The sequence below is a fragment of the Balaenoptera borealis genome (assembly GCF_965194805.1).
Source record: "Balaenoptera borealis genome assembly, chromosome: 12".
NCBI classification, from domain to species: Eukaryota; Metazoa; Chordata; class Mammalia; order Artiodactyla; family Balaenopteridae; genus Balaenoptera; species Balaenoptera borealis.
In genome coordinates, this window is record NC_138869.1 from 6,007,974 (window position 1) to 6,029,548 (window position 21,575).

At 42.9% G+C, this 21,575-nt stretch overlaps 1 protein-coding gene across 4 annotated transcripts in view; it reads left to right on the top strand.

Moving 5' to 3' along the window:
- CNBP (CCHC-type zinc finger nucleic acid binding protein) overlaps window positions 1-16,166 on the top strand; it is a 55,094-nt gene extending 38,928 nt beyond the window's left edge. The window contains exons 1-5 of one of the 4 annotated variants that reach the window (XM_082345327.1): window positions 6,131-6,290; window positions 13,553-13,690; window positions 13,789-13,881; window positions 14,034-14,232; window positions 15,098-16,166. In XM_082345327.1, coding sequence (XP_082201453.1) covers window positions 13,567-13,690; window positions 13,789-13,881; window positions 14,034-14,232; window positions 15,098-15,215 — 534 coding nt within the window. In that variant the 5' untranslated portion in view covers window positions 6,131-6,290; window positions 13,553-13,566 and the 3' untranslated portion in view covers window positions 15,216-16,166. Of the gene's footprint in view, window positions 1-6,130; window positions 6,291-13,552; window positions 13,691-13,788; window positions 13,882-14,028; window positions 14,233-15,097 lie in introns of those variants that run through there. The other 3 variants (XM_082345326.1, XM_082345329.1, XM_082345328.1) reach the window with 3 other exon arrangements.
- The last annotated feature ends 5,409 nt before the right edge of the window (window positions 16,167-21,575 follow it).

Sequence of the window (21,575 nt, forward strand, 5' to 3'; positions counted from 1 at the left end):
AAACAAACAAGAGAGACCCCATGTTTCACCCATCAGATAGGCAAAAATTAAATCATCTCACAGTATAAAATGTTGGCAAAGATTTGAGAAACATGGCACGCTTAGCCACTGCAGCTGGGAGTATAATTTGGTATGGCCACTTTGAGAGTCACATGGCAGGCAACCAGTGAAACGTAAAATACAGCCTGTTCACTGCCAGCACCTCTCCTCTGGGTTTGTATACCGTAGAGAACTCTCCCACACGTGCCTGAGGAGACCTGTACACAAGGGTGCTTATTACAACATTGTATAATAGCAAAAGAGTGGAAATAACATAAATACCCTCCATTAGGGAAATGGATATGGAAGTGGATAAATAAAATATAGTATATCTATAATACACAGCAGTAAAAAATAATGAACTATAAAAAAGAATACAGATATATGTGTGTATATACATTTATATGGATAGATCTCAGAAACATAATACCAAATTAGAAAAGCAAGATAAAGATTGATATTTATTCATTCAGCAACTATTTGAGTGCCTTTCATGTATAGGGAGCCATTTTAGGAGCTGGAAGTACAGCAGAAAACAGACAAAGCAAGACAAAGTCCCTGCCTTGCAGCTCTTAGGTTCTTGTAAGGGAACACAAACAAGTAAGCAGATAGATATGATACTATGTATGTATTGTTTGATATATATAAACCATATATAAAAATTATATATAACCTATATTTATATAATTAAATTATTCATATTATAGATTATATATAAATTTTATATAATTTATACATATGGTAATATATATTACAGAATATATAATACAATATAATATTATAAATTTTACATATTTATAAAAATTTTATATTTAAATAGTCTGCCCAAGTTTATACATTTAATGTATACATACATTTATTTATGTAATATAAAAAATGGACCAGAAGGATATATACCATTTGCATGATATTGGGAGGAAGAGAAAGAAGTGGGACTTGGGGTGGGGATGGTAATATTTGGGCACTTGGAAGTGGCACTTGGGGTGGGGACTGTAATATTTAATTACCTAAAAGCCATTCTTCAGCCAGGTATAAATTCAAACATTCTCTTTTGTAGTTATAATTCATAATTGGAGGACATTTTCATAGTCCTTATGAAAATGTAGAGTCTAAAGTTTATGTTTCTTAAATTGAAGTCTGAGTATATTTCTCAAGATTGAGAAATTGATTCATCCTTGCCAAACTCATAAGTTACTAATTTATAAACTAGAATGGCCATTTGTGTAAATTTCCACAGAAAAGGGCTGGAGACACAATGAAGAAATGTATAGTATTAGATTTGGGCCCTCCTTTTCTTACCTCCACTGCAGTTAACTGGACTAATCAGGGCACAAGCACAGGTAACAGCCCTTATGACATGTGGGTGGCACCTGTTTTCATATTAAAAACATCAGGGTTTTTTTCATATTTAAAAAAATGTATTTTATTGAAGTATAGTTGATTTATAATGTGTTAATTTCTACTGTACAGAAAAGTGATTCTGTTGTGTATGTGTGTGTGTGTATATATACACATTCTTTTCCATTATAGTTTATCACAGGATATTGAATATAGTTTCCTGTGCTGTATAGGAAGACCTTGTTGTTTATCCATTCTATCTATACCAGTTTGCTGCTAATCCCAAACTCCCAATCCATCCCTCCTCCAACCCCCTCCCCCTTGGCAACCACAAGTCTATTCTCTATGTGAGTCTATTTCTGTTTCATACATAAGTTCATTTGTGTCATATTTTAGATTTCACATATAAGTGATATCATATGGTATTTGTCTTTCTCTGACTTACTTCACGTATATGATAATCTCTAGGTCCATCCATGTTGCTGCAAATGGCATTATTTCTTTTTTATGGCTGAAGAAACATCAGTTCTTTTTAGCACTTGTAGGAACTGTGTGCAACTCTATAGGTCTTCTTTAAATTTAAATTTACAATGAGAGGATTAGACTAAATACTCTGAGATTAGACTAAATGTCCTTTTAGATTTTAGATCCTATTCACCCAATTATATAATAGTTCTTTTTAAATTTAATCTTTAAAAATCAATTACATTGGGCTTCCCTGGTGGCGCAGTGGTTGAGAATCCGCCTGCCAATGCAGGGCACACGGGTTCGAGCCCTGGTCTGGGAAGATCCCACATGCCGCGGAGCAACTGGGCCCGTGAGCCACAACTACTGAGCCTGCGCGTCTGGAGCCTGTGCCCTGCAACGGGAGGGGCCACGATAGTGAAAGGCCCGCGCACCGCGATGAAGAGTGGCCCCCGCTTGCCGCAACTAGAGAAGGCCCTCGCACGAAACGAAGACCCAACACAGCCAAAAATAAATAAATAAAAAATCCTTCCCCCCCCCAAAAAAAATCAATTACATTATGTTTATAGATTATGAGAGCTACATGATCCAATTTTACACCGTATCATGCTCTCTCAAAACACAACATAAGACATCTTGAAAAATACTCTTTGGAAACAATTTAAACACACCATTATCTTGCTATTCACTACCTATTTCAAAGTTTAAATAATGTAGATGCTTGACATGAAATTACTGTAAAATATTTATTTATTTATTTATTTATTTGGCTGCACCGGGTCTTAGTTGCAGGACGAGGGATCTTCATTGCGGCATGCGGGCTGTTAGTTGTGGCATGCGGGATCTTTTAGTTGTGGCATGTGGTTTCTAGTTCCCTGACCAGGGATCGAACCCGGGCCCCCTGCGTTAGGAGTGTGGAGTCTTAACCACTGGACCACCAGGGAAGTCCCAAAATTACTTTTTTAAAATGAATGCATCTACTTTTCTATTAATAAAAAATAGATGGGTGGTTTTATTTTGAAACTTTAAAACTATTTGCAAATAAAGTTTTTCTTTTACCAGTTAGTTTGCAGAAGTAGAGATAGTTTCAACATAAGGTCACAGAGAAGGAAGCCAACCAATGGAAAGCTCACTAAATGATTAGTCAGTGTTTCATACTTTCCTTGTCATCAGCTATCCTTCCCCACTCTGTCACTTTAAGGAGTCAATGGGAAATTGCAGGATTCGGTCTCAGTAACTACTGGGAGGCTGGAAGCTTTGTGTGAAGCACTTCAGCCGCCCTTGTTTGAAGCCTGCCCAGTCATTTATTTACTCTCTGACCTTGGGCAGATTAGTTAAATTCTCTGGACCTATTTCCCCATAGGGATAATAAAAGTACTTATCTCACAGGGGTTTTGTGAAAACTTACAAAGAGGTTATAAACAATGCCTGGTGTATAGTAAGCACTCAGTAGATAATGATAATAACAATAATGATGGATAATACTTTACAGTAATTACTTTATGCCAGGCACTGTAATAAGAACTCTCTCTATATTACCTATTAGCTATTATTAGTACTGTATAACTGCTTCCTATTTCAGGATTTAGCTTAGTAAGCTATGTTTCTGCTTTAGAAGCCGACATGAGAGGTGGAAACAATTTATTCTCCTTAACCTTAGTTGCATACTTTCCAAGCAAAGTCAGAGACTATTTCCCTGTTGGCAGAGAAAACAAGACACGGAAGGGTTTAGAAGGATATACACAGTATCATCTCCATTTAACAACAGGATCTAAGGCTTGTGCTGGACAGTCGGGCATTTTAGGCGGAAATTAGGAGTTGGCAGATATTGCTGCTCAACTGGCATTCATTTGAAAGAATCCTGAATCATGCTGAATCACAGCATTTTAGCTGGTCCTTTGAGGACACTGAATACTTTCTTTTGGCCCGTGTCATCCTGCAAGATCTTCAAGGGCATGGTCTGTGTCTTAACTCACCTTTGTAACCCCTGCAATGCTGCACACAGTACCCTGGGTTAGACTGAACACTGGAGGGCAGGAGGGGATAAAATACATCTCCAGGGGAGGGAACCATAATAGGAGCCTCTTCCTTCAAATACACTTGGCAGCTTATCTTTTGAGTGGGGTGGCCTTTTCCCTTTATTTTCAAACATCGCTAGTGAAACAGGTGTACCGAGGCGCATATCCACGCAACACGAGTCACTGTAGCTCAGCTCCATCCCAGACCTTCTCTGGGTCAGTCAGAATGCCTCATGACCAGACTGGCTCTATTAATAATAGTCATTACGGAAAGCTGGACACCAGGTAGAGAGTAGTCATTGCGGAAAGCTGGACGCCAGGTAGAGAGCCATTAGCTGTTCCTCCCAGAGCCAAACAGCAAAGACCACATTATGTTTCCATTCCTCTACTTAAGTCTTTTAAACCTATAGAAGAACATTATGTCTAATATCTTTATTTCACACCCACCCTTTTTAAAAAAATTTTTTTTAATATTAGGAACATTCAGTCCCTGCGTCTATAATGAATAGCAAATATTTTATGTAGCACTGTGGTTGGAATGGTAAACAAAAATCAAGTCAGAAAATATTAATTTATGGTTCCTACGACAATTTTAATTCATCCTCCTGGTGTGGCGTGGAGGCACCCAGGCTGGACTTCCTACATAGGCTCTTGTGTTGCACTGACTCACTGTTAGGGCTTAGGAAATCACTAGTTGTGTCTGCAATTACCACACTATGCCTTACCTCAAGATATTATAAAGATTCAACAGTTAGGGAGGGGAAGTCCATGAAGCTGTATAAGCTTCTTGGTAATAAAACTATGTAAGCACAAAATACCGTTTTATTATTGGTAACTCTGGTGTTGCAACTTAATGCATAAAGTGCCAGGCAACTCAATCTTATTGGAAATGGGGACTTTTCATACTTAATTTTAAAATATTTTTACTTTAAATTGCCTTAACAAAAGTTTTTAAAAAAATCATTGGTCCTTAAAATAGTCCATCCACTCTGATAATTGCTACCCTCTCTTGAGCACTACGTTGGACACAATCTGCTAAATGCTTTACAATAATTGATTTTAATCAGGTTTAACCCTGACTCTCAGCATCTGAGCTCTTAACCACTCTGCTATACTACCTCCTCACAACATGATTTAAGAAGCCATACAGCCTTGCGACTAGGATTCAAATGAGGTGAAACCGGGGGCAAATGAATAGCTCAAGTCTACACAGCCACCTGCGGAGCTAACGCGACAAACAAGGACTGATCACCCCAGTTTTAACATCTTAATAACAAAAGATAGGAGCGCTTACTTTCCAAGTGTAAGTCATTAAAAGAATGAAAAGTACACTCCTGGCAGGCATCAGCCAACATGGGCCGCAGACTAACCTCAAGAGGACACCAAGTTTAGTATGAGACTGAAGTGATTTTAGGGCCTTTTAGGGCTCAAGAGACTGGGGACTCTTACTTTTTTTTTTTTCTTTCATGTTTTTAATAAAGGCCATTCCCAAATGGGACACAAAATTCTGTAACTTCTTAGTTTACCACTGAACAGTTTGACTTTATTCCACCATGACAGAATATCTATGCTATATATACAATGTCTTTTGGAGAAAATCTAAAGGCCTTTCGGGACCGTGACAGCCCAGGCCGGGTGGCCCTCCTGTCGCAGGGAACGTCACTCATCACATGCTCCTCCGGTGACAAGGGTGTTGGGACCGAGGTTGCGGGCCGTCCTTCCACCCCCGCCCGCTCCCCAGGGAGGGACTTTTATTTGAAAGGGGGTGTTATCAGTCCTGCAAGTGGGAGCTATGAGGCCTCCGGGGCTCTGCCTGGGCCCCAGAAAAACCCAAACGAATCTCAGGCCTGCGGGCCGCAGCCACGGCCACCTGCGTGACTGGGCAGTCCGACTTCCCCAAACCGAGAGGCCCCGGAAGTGGGGCCGGGCTCCGGCCGCGCCGAGCTCAGGGTCCGCGGGCACACGCTTTCCGGAGCCCGCCACGGGGAGGAGTCCTCCCGGCCCCACGCGCACCGCAACCGCCTCCCTGAGACCCCCTCGCGGCGCCCCTCGGCTCTGCTGCCAGAACGCTCGCCGAGCCAGGACCCCGACATCCCCGATCCTGAGAGGCCGGATCTCGGGGCGGGAAGGCCGCGCGCGGGGCACGGCGGGAAGGGCCGCGCGCTCAGGGGAAGAGCCCCGCCCGCCGCGCCGCGTCGGGCGGGGCGGCCCTCCCCGCAGGCGGCCCTAATTGGACGGCCGAGCCCCGCGCGCTGATTGGCCGCGTGGGCGAGGCGGAGGAGAGCCGTGCGCAGCGGCGTGTGTGGGGTCGTGTGCAGACCCGCGTGTGGCGCAGGCGAGGACCCTGAAAATAAACAGCCGCTGCCTCGCGAGCCGCCTTCTCGGCCTGCGTCCGAGTCTCCGCCGCTGCGGGCCTCTCCGACGGTGAAGGTGAGGCCGCGAACATGCCGGGGGCCGCGGTGTGGGGGCCGCGGGCGAAGGGTCGGGAGCAGGGAGGCGGCGATGGCGGCCGCTCTCCGGCCTGCGCCGCTGCTGCGTCAGGCGGGAAACGGGCCGCCGCCGCCCGGCCCCGGACTGCGCCCCGCGGCCTGCCGCCTTCCCGCCCTGCCTGCCGCCCGGGACGCGGGGCCGCCGCACTCGGGCCGTCGGGCCCAGGCCGCAGCCTCGCCGCGGACGAGGCCGCGCGTCCTTGGGGCCGAGGCGGGGGCTCCGGGGCCGCGGAACGCAGGGCGGGGGTGGATTTGGCGGGAACGTGCGGGGAGGGGGCCGTGTGGGGGGAGGGCCCTGGAGCGGCGGGGGGCAGGGGGGCTGGGCCTGGCGCGGGCCATATGCCAGGGGCTCTGTGGGCTTAGGTGGGGCCTTGGAGAAGCTCTCCGTTTAGGGTGGGGGGGACACCCCGCCGGAAGGCCCGTGAGGCTTCGGGACTCGTTCTGCCTACTTCCCGATAGCTTCCCGCTTCTTGAATTTTTATCGTCATTGACATGCTAAGTTACTTGTCTTACGGGGCAGTTCGGGAAGGGGCAGATAAGGCCCGCTTTTCTTGAGTCAACACTAATTTAAGGTACGGAGGCTTTTAAAAAACCCCGCTATCAGAAAAAAGCATGAATTTGTCAAACTTCCAAAATCATGGCAGCAGCAGTAACCTTTGCATCATCTCTTGGATAGGTGAAACGAATACAATTTAATCTAAAAACGAGGCGAGAAGATTAATTAGCCAACCTCCATTTGGATTTTCCAAACGTGAAAACCTATTTCAGAATGGCATAATGGCCCACATTTGGGTTTGGGAGTTGATTTTATTATTGGTAAAGCTTGTGCTTGTTGCCACATGTTAACCACATGGCCGCAGCCATAGGGCACTTCCAAAGGAAGTGATTACATCTGGTTTTGGGGGTCTTAGGAAAAGAAAACATTGCTCAGTTTTCATCTGTGACTTCAGATAGTGTGTTTCAGGCATTATTCAGAGGGATCCACAGAAAGGGTAAGGTAAAGAAGCCAAGAGTCGGGATTAGTTTTTTTTCTTTTCAGGAGGATTAATTTACGTCCTCATCTTGTACCCCCAAATGACAAGTTTTTAAAAACAGGTTTTTCCCTTTTTCCTATTGTTTGACCCAGTTTTGGGAGAGAAACATAACCAGTTAATTTCTGCATCAGTGAGGTAACCTTAATTTGAATTAAGAACTTTGTTATTCTTTTGCTCAAGACCTATAAGTTGAGTGTAAGGTTTTGAGGTTCTAAAGAGATGGATGAAAAGAAGTTCCTACCTCTTAGGCTTTTTTTTTTCCCCTCTGCAAAGCAGTTATTTTCAAATGCTTCTTAAAAATTACTGTGATGGAGGCTTAAACACCTACAAAGTGCCGCGTACATAGTTTCATGCTGTTTTTATAGTTTGTTGAGCCTGATTCTTGTCTACAAGGAGCTCTCTGTACTGGAATATAAAAGGAATAATTTATTAGGTTCCCAAGGGCTGAATTAAGGACTTAAGATTTTTCCAAATCGCAACTCTTGGCAACAGTATTTGAAAAAAGCTAACAGTATATGTTTATGTACTTATCTAATATGTCACAGATAAATTGGGTAAGTTTTTCTCAGCAACCAAAGGTCCACATTCCTTTTCCTATTGATAACAAGCTAGGTGTTTCATACGTGCAGTCTCTTTAAAATATTTTGAGCCAAATCAGTGGAAAACTTAAGGGGCATTTATTACACTTGCATTTGAACATCTGGAACAGGCCGAATGCTGTCTTTTCTAAGGTATTATAAGTGAGTTTTGTAATACAGTTTTGTGATTGGATTCTTTTTACCTTTCTTAAAATCTAATTGAAGTCTGTGGTACCTAAATGGAAGCTTAAAATGGGTACTTAAAGGCAGTAGAACCACAGTTTGACTAATTGGAATGATTGGTCTGTTGTCTAAACTCTTGACCACAAGAGAGATTTTGCTTTTTTTTTTTTCCCCCTTGCAGGAGTGAGAGTTTCTTTTAAGAGTTGCTGGCTTCTTTCCTCTTCCTAGCCTTCTGACAGTAAGTGGAGAGCGGAAGACTGATGCCAAGGCAGCCTGGCCTGCTGTGTGGAGAACACTCTTCCTGTACTGTCTCATTTAATAGAACTCTTATTCTGCCAGTGTCAGATGCCGCTGCAGTAAGGGCATGCTGTTGAGAGATTCACAGTAAAGTGTACACCATTTTCATGTTGTAAAAAACTGCTGGAATAATAAAATAGAGCTTGTGGCTACCAACAGTCACGTTGTGAGTGGATGGGCTCTGTTAATTAGGACTGAGAGTGCAGTATGGTGGTCGCCTGGAGTGGCCCCATAGTTACAGATGAGGGTTTTAACTAGTGAAGTCAGGTTGCCAGTCTTTGGTCTGTGGTGACACTCCTAAGTTCTGCCTCAGGAAGAAGGTTAAAATCTAAAGTGGCTTTAAATTCATTCATGGGTGTGGATTTTTAGAAGCGTATCGATTCTAGTTTTATTTTGACTTCTCTAAATTGGTGTGCTTTTCTGATAGCATTTTCATGTACTGTATCACTTAACCCTAACAAAAGCCTCTGCAGAGGACTTGGAGCCAACTGTTGAAATCCTGACTCTAGAACTTTCTGTAGGGTTAGCCAAAAAGTTCTAGAAATAAGGTGTTATGGGAAAACCCGAGCGAACTTTGTGGCCAACCCAGTAGTTGTATGGCTTTGGGAAGTCATTTGGTCTCAGAGCCTCAGTTTCCTTATTGTAAACTGGGGACAGGAATACATGACTAGCAAGGTGGTAGGAGTTACAGATAATGTGTTTATCAATCCTTGACTTACAGTAGGTGTTCAGCTACTGACTGAAACCCTTCAGGACATGCAGAGATGGGTGTGAGTAGCATTGCTCCCAGGACTGTACTCTGTTCTACAGTATTCTGGCCAGAATGCAGGTAGTGCACAATATAACTTGCTTCCTTCCATTCTATCTGTAGTTTATCTTTATTTCAGCAGTTTGAAGTGTTTCAGTACCATGTTGGAACTCTGACCCAACTTATTAGAGCGTAAAAATGGGTGAGTGCATTCAAGGGGCAGAAGCTCCACTGTGGTCTCAGTGCAGGTTAGGTCAACGTGGATGAGTCAGGGGTAACCCTGAGTTTGGGGAAGGTGACTGGAGACACAGCAGATGTGAATCGATACGGCTGTGTTAGGAAAACAGTCTAACCTGATCCTCATCAACTGCTTTATGTCACGTTCCCCCTCCCCCCTTGCCTGTTGCTACTTATTTTAAACGTATTTATAGAGAGTTATGGTCTCTTATTCGTTGGAACGCAATGTTAGTCTTGACCGTGTGCTGTTAAGATTTAAGTAGTTTACTGGCTTTGTTCTTAGTATCAAAAATATGGTAGAATTACATTCACGAAGACATTTGTATTCCATTTGCGTTTTGGTACCAATTCCAGGATTTAAGCCTTAAAGCCTAGACGAGTGCAGTATCTGTAAACGAGGCCTCATAGTTTAGCTTACGTGGCCCTCACAGTGAATCTTTGCAAACCGTATCCTGACTGCCTTACTCCTCCTGCCTGGCATGCCTGTGCTCCTACCACGTCTTTACATGGGATTTATGTCAATGAAAATTCAATACACAGCAGTCGAAATGGAAACAGATCCTGATTCCTGTTATTGAAAATGTGGAGTCATTAGGAATTCACCCTTTTTCTTGTCTTACCTCTAATCCATTCCACTCAGGAAGTAGATTTTATGAGATGGGAAACTTGAGTATAAGCAGAGTTGGGCCCACTTCAAGTCTGCTGTGTAGATTGGTTTTGTTTGTTTGTTTGTTTGTTTTGGCTGTGTTGTGCGGCTTGCAGGATGGATGTCCAGAGCCCTAACCACTAGGCCACCAGGGAGTTCCCTGGGCTGAGTGCTCATCTCTCTGTCTACAATCCAGCTTAACTGGGAGAAGAGTGGAAAGGCAGGAATAACTGTGTAAGCAGTGGGCCTAAATCCATACTTTTTTTAAATTGAGCACCTATTAAGCACAAGGCACCTGGTAGTAATCTGGTTACAGATCAGTTTTATCTTCCTCAAGACAGGAGAGGGGTCAGGTGTCCTGAGGTAACGCAGCAAGTGGTTAAGCTGGGTTAAGTGGTCAGTCTTTTTATAGTGTGTGAGGGATCCATGGGTGTAGGTACAGCAATGATTTTTAGCAGCAAAAGGAAGAAAAATATGCTCCCCTGCTGCCTGGCAACAGTGAAAATACGGTATTTGTTTTTTAAATTTGTATATATGTTTTGTAGCATTCCATAAAATGTTGCTGAGAGTCTGGATGGCAAGTTAGGGGTCCGGGCTCGGTTGCTGATTTTAGTGACCTGGAGTGAAAATTTCTCAGTTACATGTGGGGATTTTACTAGACAATCTGAAATACATACTGAATTTAGAGTGATTGTAGTCAGTCCTCATTGAGTACGTAGTTGAAAATACATCGTTAACTTTTTTTTTTTTTTTTTTTTTGGGCTGTGCTACGCGGCTTGTGAGACCTTAGTTTGAACCGGGCCCCGGCAGCGAAAGCGCTGAGTCCTAACCACTGGACCGCCAGGGAATTCTCAGCATCGTTACTTTAAATTAATGGTGCAACAACTCTTGTGATAGCAAGAATTCAGGTGTTTTATTGTCAGTACTTACTGGATTGGATTGGGTCTGTACAAGAAACACAGATTGTTTCGTTCAGCAAATGACTATTGGTGCCCCCCCACAAAAAAAAAAAACCAAAAGACCCCAGCAGTTAAAATACTGAGTTATACTGCTACTAAAAGGATAATTGTATGGGGTATTATGATTCAAAGGTGAATTACTTGGTGTCTACTCTGAAGGAATATGATAAAAAGCAAAATGGTAGTGCAGAGTGCCCTGGGTCTTACTAGGGATTAAGGATAGCTCCAGGCTGGGTGGTGTGGTCAGGTTCTTTTATAGAGTTGGCCCTTGAAGGCTGCAAAAGGTTGTGACAGGCGGGAGAGGCGGGGGCAGGGCAGTGCCATCGCAGCCAAGAGCTGTGGGAGTCAGGGAGCCATGATAGATTTGCAGCTTTGTCTTACCGCCTCTAGTTTTCCTAAGGAATGATAGCATGCCATTCTCTAAAGACCTTATAACCTTATAAATACAGTTGTATGTAAGGTGAGTACCAGGATCAGTAGCATGCCTTAAAAACATAGTGGGAATCAGTTGGGTTAATGTTACTAAAGAGCTCTCTGTCATAAAGGAGTCGGTGAAAATGTAGACCAGCTGATTGAGGTCGGCTTGGCCAAAGAGAGAGAAACAGTTCATGGAAAATCCACACTTAGCTTAATCAGTTCTTGAGTAGCTAAATTTTTTAAACTAATATTTGTAGGCTAAAAGTAAACCTAAAATTTTAACTGCTGACTTTATTCAATACACTGATAAACATCTGATGATTCATTATAACGTATTTCCTTTGTACTTTACCATTATGAAACAAGAGGTCCTTTTAAAGCAGCAGTCTAAAAGGGAGGTTGCCCGGAACTGTCATTTCTTTAGCTTTGAAAATGCATATTGAATATTGGGTTGTCATTTTTCGAAAAGATAAGTATCTTATTGAAATAAGAGAATTATAAAATACTCAGAACTTGTCAAATTGCCTGGATTACCTTGTGAAAGGAAGTGATCGTTTGTGCAAAGAACTCCTTGGGACCGAGAGTTAATGTGCTCAAATTGGTCCCGAGTAAACAGAAGATGCAAAATGAAAATGGGGTTGAGGGGAGGATGACATACCATAAGCTGCATTTTTTTGTGATCATTTTATGTGCCATTCGTTTTTTAATCATGAGTATTCTCTCTGGTGGAAACCAGCCCCGCACATGACTTAGAATGCCAGCACCCGTATAAGAAAGCAAATGTAATTTTGCAAAAATACGTTTTTAATCTTCACTGACTGGTTTCATCTGACTAGAAACGTGCATTATGCATTCAGGCACTTTCCCCTACCCCTTATTGGTAATAAGTTTATACGGCAAGTGGCAAGAGTTGGTAGAAAGATTCCTCTGAAGATTTATCCTGGCTCTGATTGCAGAGAGTTGGGAAAGGTAATGAGTTCTTTTCAATATTTGATGATGGAGACTTGAAACTTGAGCATAATTTTTAGTCACTAGATTGCTCTACAACGTGTTTTAAAAACTTTGTTACCATTGTTTGACACTGGAAATAAGGGTAAAAATGTTTAGATATGGAAGTGTGGAAATGTAAAGGTTACATTGTTTTTAACTAGTTTGTTTTTTAAAGGCCACTTTACTGGGACTTTGTCCTGCAACATTCCATTCTGTTCTATTCCATTCCACTCTATTCTATTCTAGGAATAGCCCGTGCTTATTTTTGGATTGTTACATAAGAAGTATAAAATGCATTTGCTTTAGTTGGAGTTTTGCTTTTATTTTGAAACAATACCCAATAAAGGAGTCGTCTATGAAATTCCAAGTAGCCTTGTTTTAAATGTAAAATTACAGAAAAATTTGGAAATGGGAGACTAGAAGAGGGAAAAAATGGTCCCAGTGCTACTGGTATTTTACTTCGGTGTCCTCTTTGTCATTTTTCTAATATTTTTAACATACTGTGCCGTCTAGAGACAGAATTGCCTGCATTTCTTCTAACGTGCCTGCTCTAAATACTGAATCGGCACGTAGTGCTGCAGTTTAACTGGGCACTGTGTTAGGTGCTAAGGGCGCAGACGAGAATGTTTCTTCATCCACTCTCAGAGTCCATACTACATACAGCTCCTCTGGCTTATTCCAGTTTTATAGCCAGTAAATGACTTCCAGTTGCCCACAATAAAGTTTACTGGCTTGTAACCATGAAAATGTCCATTAAGTTGGACCTGGAATGAGGTATTACTAATTATTTCTAATAATGGATATTCATGGATACTAACCCTGTAAGTCCCGTCATCCCATTAATAATTGGATTAACATGTATGCATAATCTTAATGATTGTAAAGATCACAAGTTTATGAAAATACATAATGTTTTCAATGTGTTTTTCACTTTTAATATATTTCATAATAGATATATAATGCCTACATATATAGTTATGTGATTGTTTTTCTAACCAATATATTGGTTGCCTTTTTTTTCTCCGGAATAATTATCCAAAAATACACTAAACGGGGAATAAAAGCTAAAAGTAATTTCAAGTGGTTTAATGTGGTCATTTTTAATGTTTTGAAGATCTGGCTGCAGCCATGAGCAGTAATGAATGCTTCAAGTGTGGACGATCTGGCCACTGGGCCCGGGAGTGCCCCACTGGTGGGGGCCGTGGTCGTGGAATGAGAAGCCGTGGCAGAGGTGGTTTTACCTCGGATAGAGGTATTTTTGTCGAATAAAAAATTTTGAAGTACTTCAGCATTCATAAGTATCAAGACTGGTCTAATTAGTCAAATTCTTTTTGTTTCTGCCCAAAATAGGTTTCCAGTTTGTTTCCTCGTCTCTTCCAGACATCTGTTACCGCTGTGGTGAGTCTGGTCACCTTGCCAAGGATTGTGATCTTCAGGAGGATGGTAAGTATTTAACACTTCCTCTTCGTACGAGCATGCACTGCTGTGTTGGAAGAGATCTTCCACCTCTGAGGGTGTGTGCTGTATGGTTTGGAACGTAGCGGCGTCTGTAAGGTTTTATAGTCTTGGTCTGCTTCTTTTCCTTATTGTTGAAGCCTGCTATAACTGCGGCCGAGGAGGCCACATCGCCAAGGACTGCAAGGAGCCCAAGAGGGAGCGAGAGCAGTGCTGCTACAACTGCGGCAAACCCGGCCACCTGGCCCGGGACTGCGACCATGCCGACGAGCAGAAGTGCTATTCCTGCGGCGAGTTCGGGCACATTCAGAAAGACTGCACCAAAGTGAAGTGCTACAGGTGAGCTGCCGGCGTGCTGCTGGCCGAGAGCTCGTGGCAGGGGCTCCTGGAGAGTGAGTTGGCTATAAACTGGAGGGCCTTGGGGATAGTACGTGCCCTGAGGTGGCTGCGGCCGTAGGAGAGGTTTCCGGCTTGCGCAGCCGAACTGTCTCTACCTTGGGCAGTGTCCTGCCGTGATGCCTGGTGGGTTATGGCAGCTGGGCAGCACGCAGCACAACTTTGGAATTTTTAATGTTCTAAAAATAAGAATGTTGGGACTTCCCTGACGGTGCAGTGGTCAAGACTCCGTGCGTGCTTCCACTTCAGGGGGCATGGGTCTGATCCCTGGTCAGGGAACTAAGATCCCGCCTAACTGTGCAGGGTGGGCTCCCTCCCCCCCCCCGCCAAAAATAATGTTTTGTTATAATAATTTGGGGTTTTCAGAGACTTTGTAGAAAACCGTGTAATTCACACACACAAATCTTTTGTCATGAAACCAGAAGTCTCTGCCTGTCTGTGAATGTGACATATAATAATATGTACACGTTAAAGTGTAAAATTTTATAAGTTTTGATATGTATATGCCTGTGAAATCTTAGGGGTTAATTTGTGTGAAACTATAACATTGGCCAGTGTTTTGGTTGTGGTGTTGGTTGGACTCTTATGGCAAAAGTTTTGGTCTTATGCCTTAGGCTGCACAATTGGGTAGCTTCGCTATCAAATTCCTCCTTTTTGCTCTTAGTTTAGGGGATAATAAGACTTACTGTCCTGAAAACAAAGCTGTACTGGTTTATTGTTGCTTTTTGTTCTGCAGTAACTGTTGCTTTAGTCCAGTTTGGCATTTTCTGAGCGCTATTATGAAGTTGTTCTACTTTCCTTTCTTTAGGTGTGGCGAGACTGGTCATGTAGCCATCAACTGCAGCAAGACGAGTGAAGTCAACTGTTACCGCTGTGGCGAGTCAGGGCACCTTGCACGGGAGTGCACGATCGAGGCCACGGCTTAATTACTGTCCTCTGTCGCCCCTCCTTTTCTGATTGAATCCTCTTCACTGGCCAAAGGTTGGCAGATAGAGGCTACTCCCAGGCCAGTGAGCTTTACTTGCCGTGTAAAAGGAGGAAAGGGGTGGAAAAAAACCGACTTCCTGCATTTAACTACAAAAAAAAGTTTATGTTTAGTTTGGTAGAGGTGTTATGTATAATGCTTTGTTAAAGAACCCCCTTTCCGCGCCACTGGTGAATAGGGATTGATGAATGGGAAGAGTTGAGTCAGACCGGTAAGCCCGTTCTGGGTTTCTCGAATATGTTCCCATGTAGGAGGTAAAAACCAATCCTGGAAGTGTCCATGAGCTTCCATAAGTAACTTTAATTTTAGCATAATGACTGCCTTGGATTGTCTGACCTCAGTAGCTGTTAAATAACATCAAGTAACATCTGTATCAGGCCCTACATAGGACATACAGTTGACTGGGAGTAAACAAAATAAAAACCAAACATGCGTGTTAACGGCTATGCGAGAAAACTTGGGATAAAAGCCTGAACAGGAACAACTTCCCCGCAGCGTTGATGCTGGGTAAACAGATGGCGATGGCAAAGGTGTAGAACACATTTTTTCAAAGACTAAATCTAAAACCCAGAGTAAACATCTATGCTCAGAGCTAGCATAATTTGGAGCTATTCAGGAATTGCAGAGAAATGCATTTTCACAGAAATCAAGATGTTATTTTTGTATACTATATCACTTAGACAACTGTGTTTCATTTGCTGTAATCAGTTTTTAAAAGTCAGATGGAAAAAGCAACTGAAGTCCTAGAAAATAGAAATGTAATTTTAAACTATCCAATAAAGCTGGAGGAGGAAGGGGAGTTTGACTAAAGTTCTTTCTGTTTGTTTCAGATTTTCATTAATGTATATAGTGCAAAATGCCATATTAAACGGGGGAATGTGGAGGACTGAAAGCTCACAGTTTGGACTTTTCTTTTTGTACTAAGTCATGTCTTCAGTAATGAAAAATAGCTGTTACAAGGAAGCACAGGCTTCAGATACTTTGGGGTCAATTGTTTTGCAAGGATATAGAAATTTTAATTCTTTCTAATCCATTATAATGATGGCCTTTAGCTCCGTGTTCATTCTGAACAGTTCTAATACCATTGCTGTTGTAGCATTTCATATTTTTCCTGGGCTTCACGGGGATCTGAAATGTTGGATTCCTTCTTTTTTCCCTAGGGTCTGAGCTAGAGTTGAGATGGACCTTAGAAGTCATCTGGTTTAATGAACTCACTTTATAGGTGAGTTACTAGAAGCTTAACTTGCTTGAAGGGTGTACAGCTGCCTAGAGCCGGGAACTTGAAGTACGCTTCCTACCCTATGCCCTCTATACCTTTTTGTCGTCCCCCCACCCCACCCCAAACTACATACAGTTAGTGGCACATGCTTCCCCAGGCTAGTTCATTTGTTCCCCCTTCACACCGCCATGTGATTTCACCTTGGATGTATCGTGCATTTTTCACCCTCCATGTAAAGTCTGGTCAGTTTATGTTGGTGTATCACTGCAGTGTTAAGATTTGGTGTTTCAGCTGTGCTGTGCTAATTCCAGCTTGGTCAAATTAATAGTCCAGAGCAGGCAAGAAAATGAAAACACGACATGGGTTCATTTCGTTATGAGTACAAGCTTACTTTCTATTTGATTTTTTTTTAGTTTCTAGTGCAAGCATGAGACAGTGTAAGGGAAGCCCTGTTTTCAAAGGCATCACTGTTACATGTAATTAAATTCAGGGTTGGGGGCCAGCGCACATGAGGTTATTTTCTCCCAAGGTTTCCAACCTCAAGTGGGAAACATAAAACAGCAAACGAGATATTTAGAACTGCTTTGTTCCAACGTAGCACCGTCCTTTGTGCTACGTTTGTAGTAGCTAGCAGTTGCCTTTTGTTCGAGACCCTTTGACGCACATAATTAAGGACCTATTTGAAACATACCACAAAGTGTGCTTTCATAAGGTAGCATTTCTCTGCATTGACCTTGATGACTGAACAAGTCCAGTGAGAAAATGTGTTTTACAGGGATATTGAGCTAATTGCTAGGAGCCAATGAGCAGTTTGTGTAGGATTAATGCTTTGCTGTCAAACTTGGTTGTAAGGCTACTTTGTTTTTTTTTAAATGCTTCTTTAGATATCTTTTTCTTTTTAATCCTATTTATTTTTTGGCTGCGTTGGGTCTTGGTTGCTGCGCGCGGGCTTTCTCTCATTGCAGCGAGAGTGGGGTCTACTCTTCGTTGCGGTGCGTGTGGTTCTCATTGCGGTGGCTTCTCTTGTTGTGGAGCACGGCCTCTAGGCGTGTGGGCTTCAGTAGTTGCAGCAGACAGGTTCAGTAGTTGCGGCACACGGGCCCTAGAGTGCACGGGCTTCAGTAGTTGTGGCGCACGGGCTTAGTTGCTCCGTGGCGTGGGATCTTCCCAGACCAGGGCTCAAACCCATGTCCCCTGCATTGGCAGGCGGATTCTTAACCACTGTGCCACCAGGGAAGTCCTTAAGGCTACTTTTTAAAAACAGTTTTCAGATAGTAACATTGCCTTGATACATGAATGGTTTCGTCAAAAGTGAGGCTTGTTTGGAGGTAGCATCTTTCACCTGTTAGGGTCTGCCTCCCTTTTGTGTACTTCTAGAATAGCTATTTCTCCTCAGCTTCTTGAAGCTTCTTCATCAGTGACTTCAGTGAGTGGATCAAGAGGAGCTTTTGCTTACAATCCTATTTTGAAGAATTTTGTAAGTGGTGTTTAGAATAATCAGTGCAATGAACACTTATGTATACCCACTCCTAGATTTAACAGCAAACAGTTGTTCAGAGGCGTTTGTGAGTAAGTTGAAGGTGTGACTATTTTGGTATGCATCTTGTGGGAACTAAGATGTCCTCTCTCAGGATCACGGTACCACTGTTATGCTTAAGAAATCTGAGATTATTTCCCTAGTACCATCTGACCCCTAATACAACTGTTCAGATAGCCGCAGTTGTATCAAAAAAGCCATACGTAGCCAGTTTTCCCAAACCAGGATCCAGTCAGGGTTTGTAAGTTGCATTTGGTTGGTACGTTTCCTTAGTCTCTCCTAACAGTTACCAACTTTTCCTGCCTCATAAGCTTGATTTTTTTTTTTTTTTTTTTTTTGAGACTGGCACGATTTTCTTGAATGTCCTATATTTACTAATTGATTTTCTTTGGTGTCATTTCACTGGTTTATATCCCCTTTATTTCCTGGTCTACAGGCTTGATTATTAGGGTCAGCTTGAACTTGTGTTGGCGAGAATGTCTTCAAAGTGTGTAATGTTGCATTACATCAGTTTTACTCTTGATACAGAACTTGATCATTTAAGGCAGCCTCTTTTTTTTTTTCGTTGTAGTGATGTGCATTTCCCTTGAATAGTTAGGAATATCTTGGTCTCCATTATCCATTCACTTGATGATTTTAGCATTTATTGTCCCCCGAGCAGATATTGATTTGAGTTCATAAACTTGTTACGCAGTTGGGAGAAATGGAGAATGTCGCTCCCTGGTTCAGCAAAACCAGGTTGTACTGAGTGATACAGTGCCCTTCATGGTTTTGAGGTTCCTGGTAAATACTGAATATTACCCATTAAGGAAAAGTTGATTTTCTTAATAGAAATAGTCAAATTTCTGTTGAAGTTGTAGGGAAAAGAGTGCCTTGAAGGATTTTGTCTGGGAAGATTGTGGCTGTTGAGCTTCAGCTATTTTGACTATTTTATATGTTAAATTATTCATGGAACAGGCTGTCCTAGCATGTAGCAGTTCCAGGGTCAGGAGGTCAGGTTCCTGGCTTCTAATCATGGCAGTGAGACATTGTCCCCGGGAGATCAAGTCCACCTAGCTGGAGGTGGGTAGCTCATTTAATTCTCTATTCCATCTAATTTAGATGTACATAGCAAAGAAAGCCACACTGTTAATAGTTTTTAGATGTGAGGAACCACAGAGCCTGCATCTTACTGCTTATTCTAGCAAAACAAGTTTTAGAAATGCTAATTTGACTGGTCGGTGCATTCTTGCTTTGACACTTTAAAAGCAACTGAGAAGATTCCACCCTTTCCCTGCCGTAGATAAGTCAGGAATTCCAGTCCTCCCCGGAGAACCTGTATACTGTATTGCAGTGAAAGGCCACAGTGCTGGAATGAACTTAGTGACTTGGTAACATCCGAGGCCCCTGTGCACAGTGTTTTGTGTTTTCAGGAGTCCAGTGCAGAACAAAAAACTGCACGTTTACCTTTGATTAGTAGCACAGGGCTTTGGGGTGGTTGACCCTTCCAGAAGACATTCCAATTATGCTGTCTGCTACAAGTACATTTGTAACCTTGTCTACTCTAAGTGTTGGAAGGAAAATCTTGAGAATTTTGGGCTGTCGAAGTTTTTAGCACGTATTTGTCCTTTACCATCTGTCTCTTATTCCCTGTTTTGGGATGTGTTTGCCTTAATAAGTATTAGTACTGGTTGTGACAGTCTTAAGTTAAACTTCATAATTTTTAAAAAATTTTTATTTATCTTTCTATTCATTTATTTATGGTTGCATTGGGTCTTCTTTGCTGCATGTGGGCTTTCTCTAGTTGCGGTGAGCGGGGGCTACTCTTCGTTGCAGTGTGCGGGCTTCTCATTGCAGTGGCTTCTCTTGTTGTGGAGCACGGGCTCTAGGAGCTCGGGCTTCAGTAGTTGTGGTTCGTGGGCTCTAGAGCACAGGCTCAGTAGTTGTAGCTCACAGGCTTAGTTGCTCCCCGGCATGTGGGATCTTCGCAGACCGGGGCTCGAACCCGTGTCCCCTTCATTGGCAGGCGAATTCTTAACCACTGCGCCACCAGGGAAGTCCCTTAACTCCATAATTTTAAAACTGGAAGAAAGTGTAAGTTCTCCAAAAGATTCTGACTACATTGTTTTTGTATTGGACTCTGATATGTAATAATAAGCATTAGGCATCCCATTTGCTGTTATGTGACCTGAAGTATCAAGGGCTACATCTCTGACCTTTAAGTGCATGCTATGCAGAGCATGTAACTGCTAAAGCCGTTTAAAAGCGTCATTCCTAACAACAGTTTTATGGAGTAGGTGTTAAGGAACTTCTTTACTAGAATTACGAGATGTTGGCGTTTGGCTTGAACTCCTCAGAGTGGGTCCTGAGCAGTATTTTGTAAGCTTCCCGGTGATTCTAGGGTGCCACTGGATTGAAAACTACCGGGATAAGGAAGCAAGGTCATAGCCCCAGTGGCATGGTTGGAAATTGAGAACAGCTCAGTCCAGAGCTCATGCTGTAAATGACAGGGGTTTATGTACATGTAATTATCCTTTCTGCTTGCCATAGAACTGAAGGAGCATTCCTTAAACATAACTGCTTCCCATCTGTGCATTTCCACCTCCCCTACAGACCTTGGCAAGGAGTTTAACTACTTGTAATCTCTTAGTAAAGGTTTTGGTAGCAAGTTGTGGTGTCAAACCTGTCTCCTGAGCTAGCTGATACGTATGTGATGGCAAGGATGGTCATAGTAGTGTCTTCAAAATCATAAACGTATTTTTCACACTTCCATTTCTACTCTTTCGCTTGAAAAAGTTCCTAAGTGGGCCTGAGGCGACCAAGGCAGCTGCAGTGAGTAGTGTACGTGCACTTCCGTCTGTCCGGGCTCCCCGTTTTCATCATTGCATTTTCCATGGAAGATACTTTGCAACATGAAATGTGAACCATGGTCTGGAACCTGACTACTCTTGTCCTCCCCGGAGGACGTTGCTATGTTACTACGTTACCAAGCTTGGGCAAAGGTAATTTGGTGGCAGAGGTAATGAATTCAGTGACTTCTCAGTAGGACTTCCCCGGTTCACTGAGGTGGACTTCTTTCATAAGCACGGGTACCTGCGCCTGCAGTCATCCTCCCTCGTGCCTTTTCCTTCCCACGGTAACCGTCCACTTCAGCCAGGTTCAGTTCAGATGTTCCTAGTGGCAGGTAGCTTGCCCTCTTGTGCCCCCTGTCATGATAGCCACGGGAGCGAGGTTTTCGCAGTCGGGGCCTCCACTTAGGGTGGATGCGTGTGGGGAGGAACGGGGAGCAGTTCCCCAAAAGGAGAATGGGGAACTCGTGTCATTCGACCTACATTTATAGTTCCTGGTCAGGCCACAGAGATTCATGCATTAGGCACATTTTCTCAGTACTTGATGCTTAGGTGAAGTTCCTACCATTTATGAGGCAGCCTTATTTGATCATTGGAGCTTTGGGGATCCTTCAAACCAAGAACTGATTAGACCTGGATGAATGTTTCAAGGTCAGGAGAAGATTTCTGTCTGATGTAGAGGAATGAGCATTTCTTTCATTGCCTCCAGGTGGTATT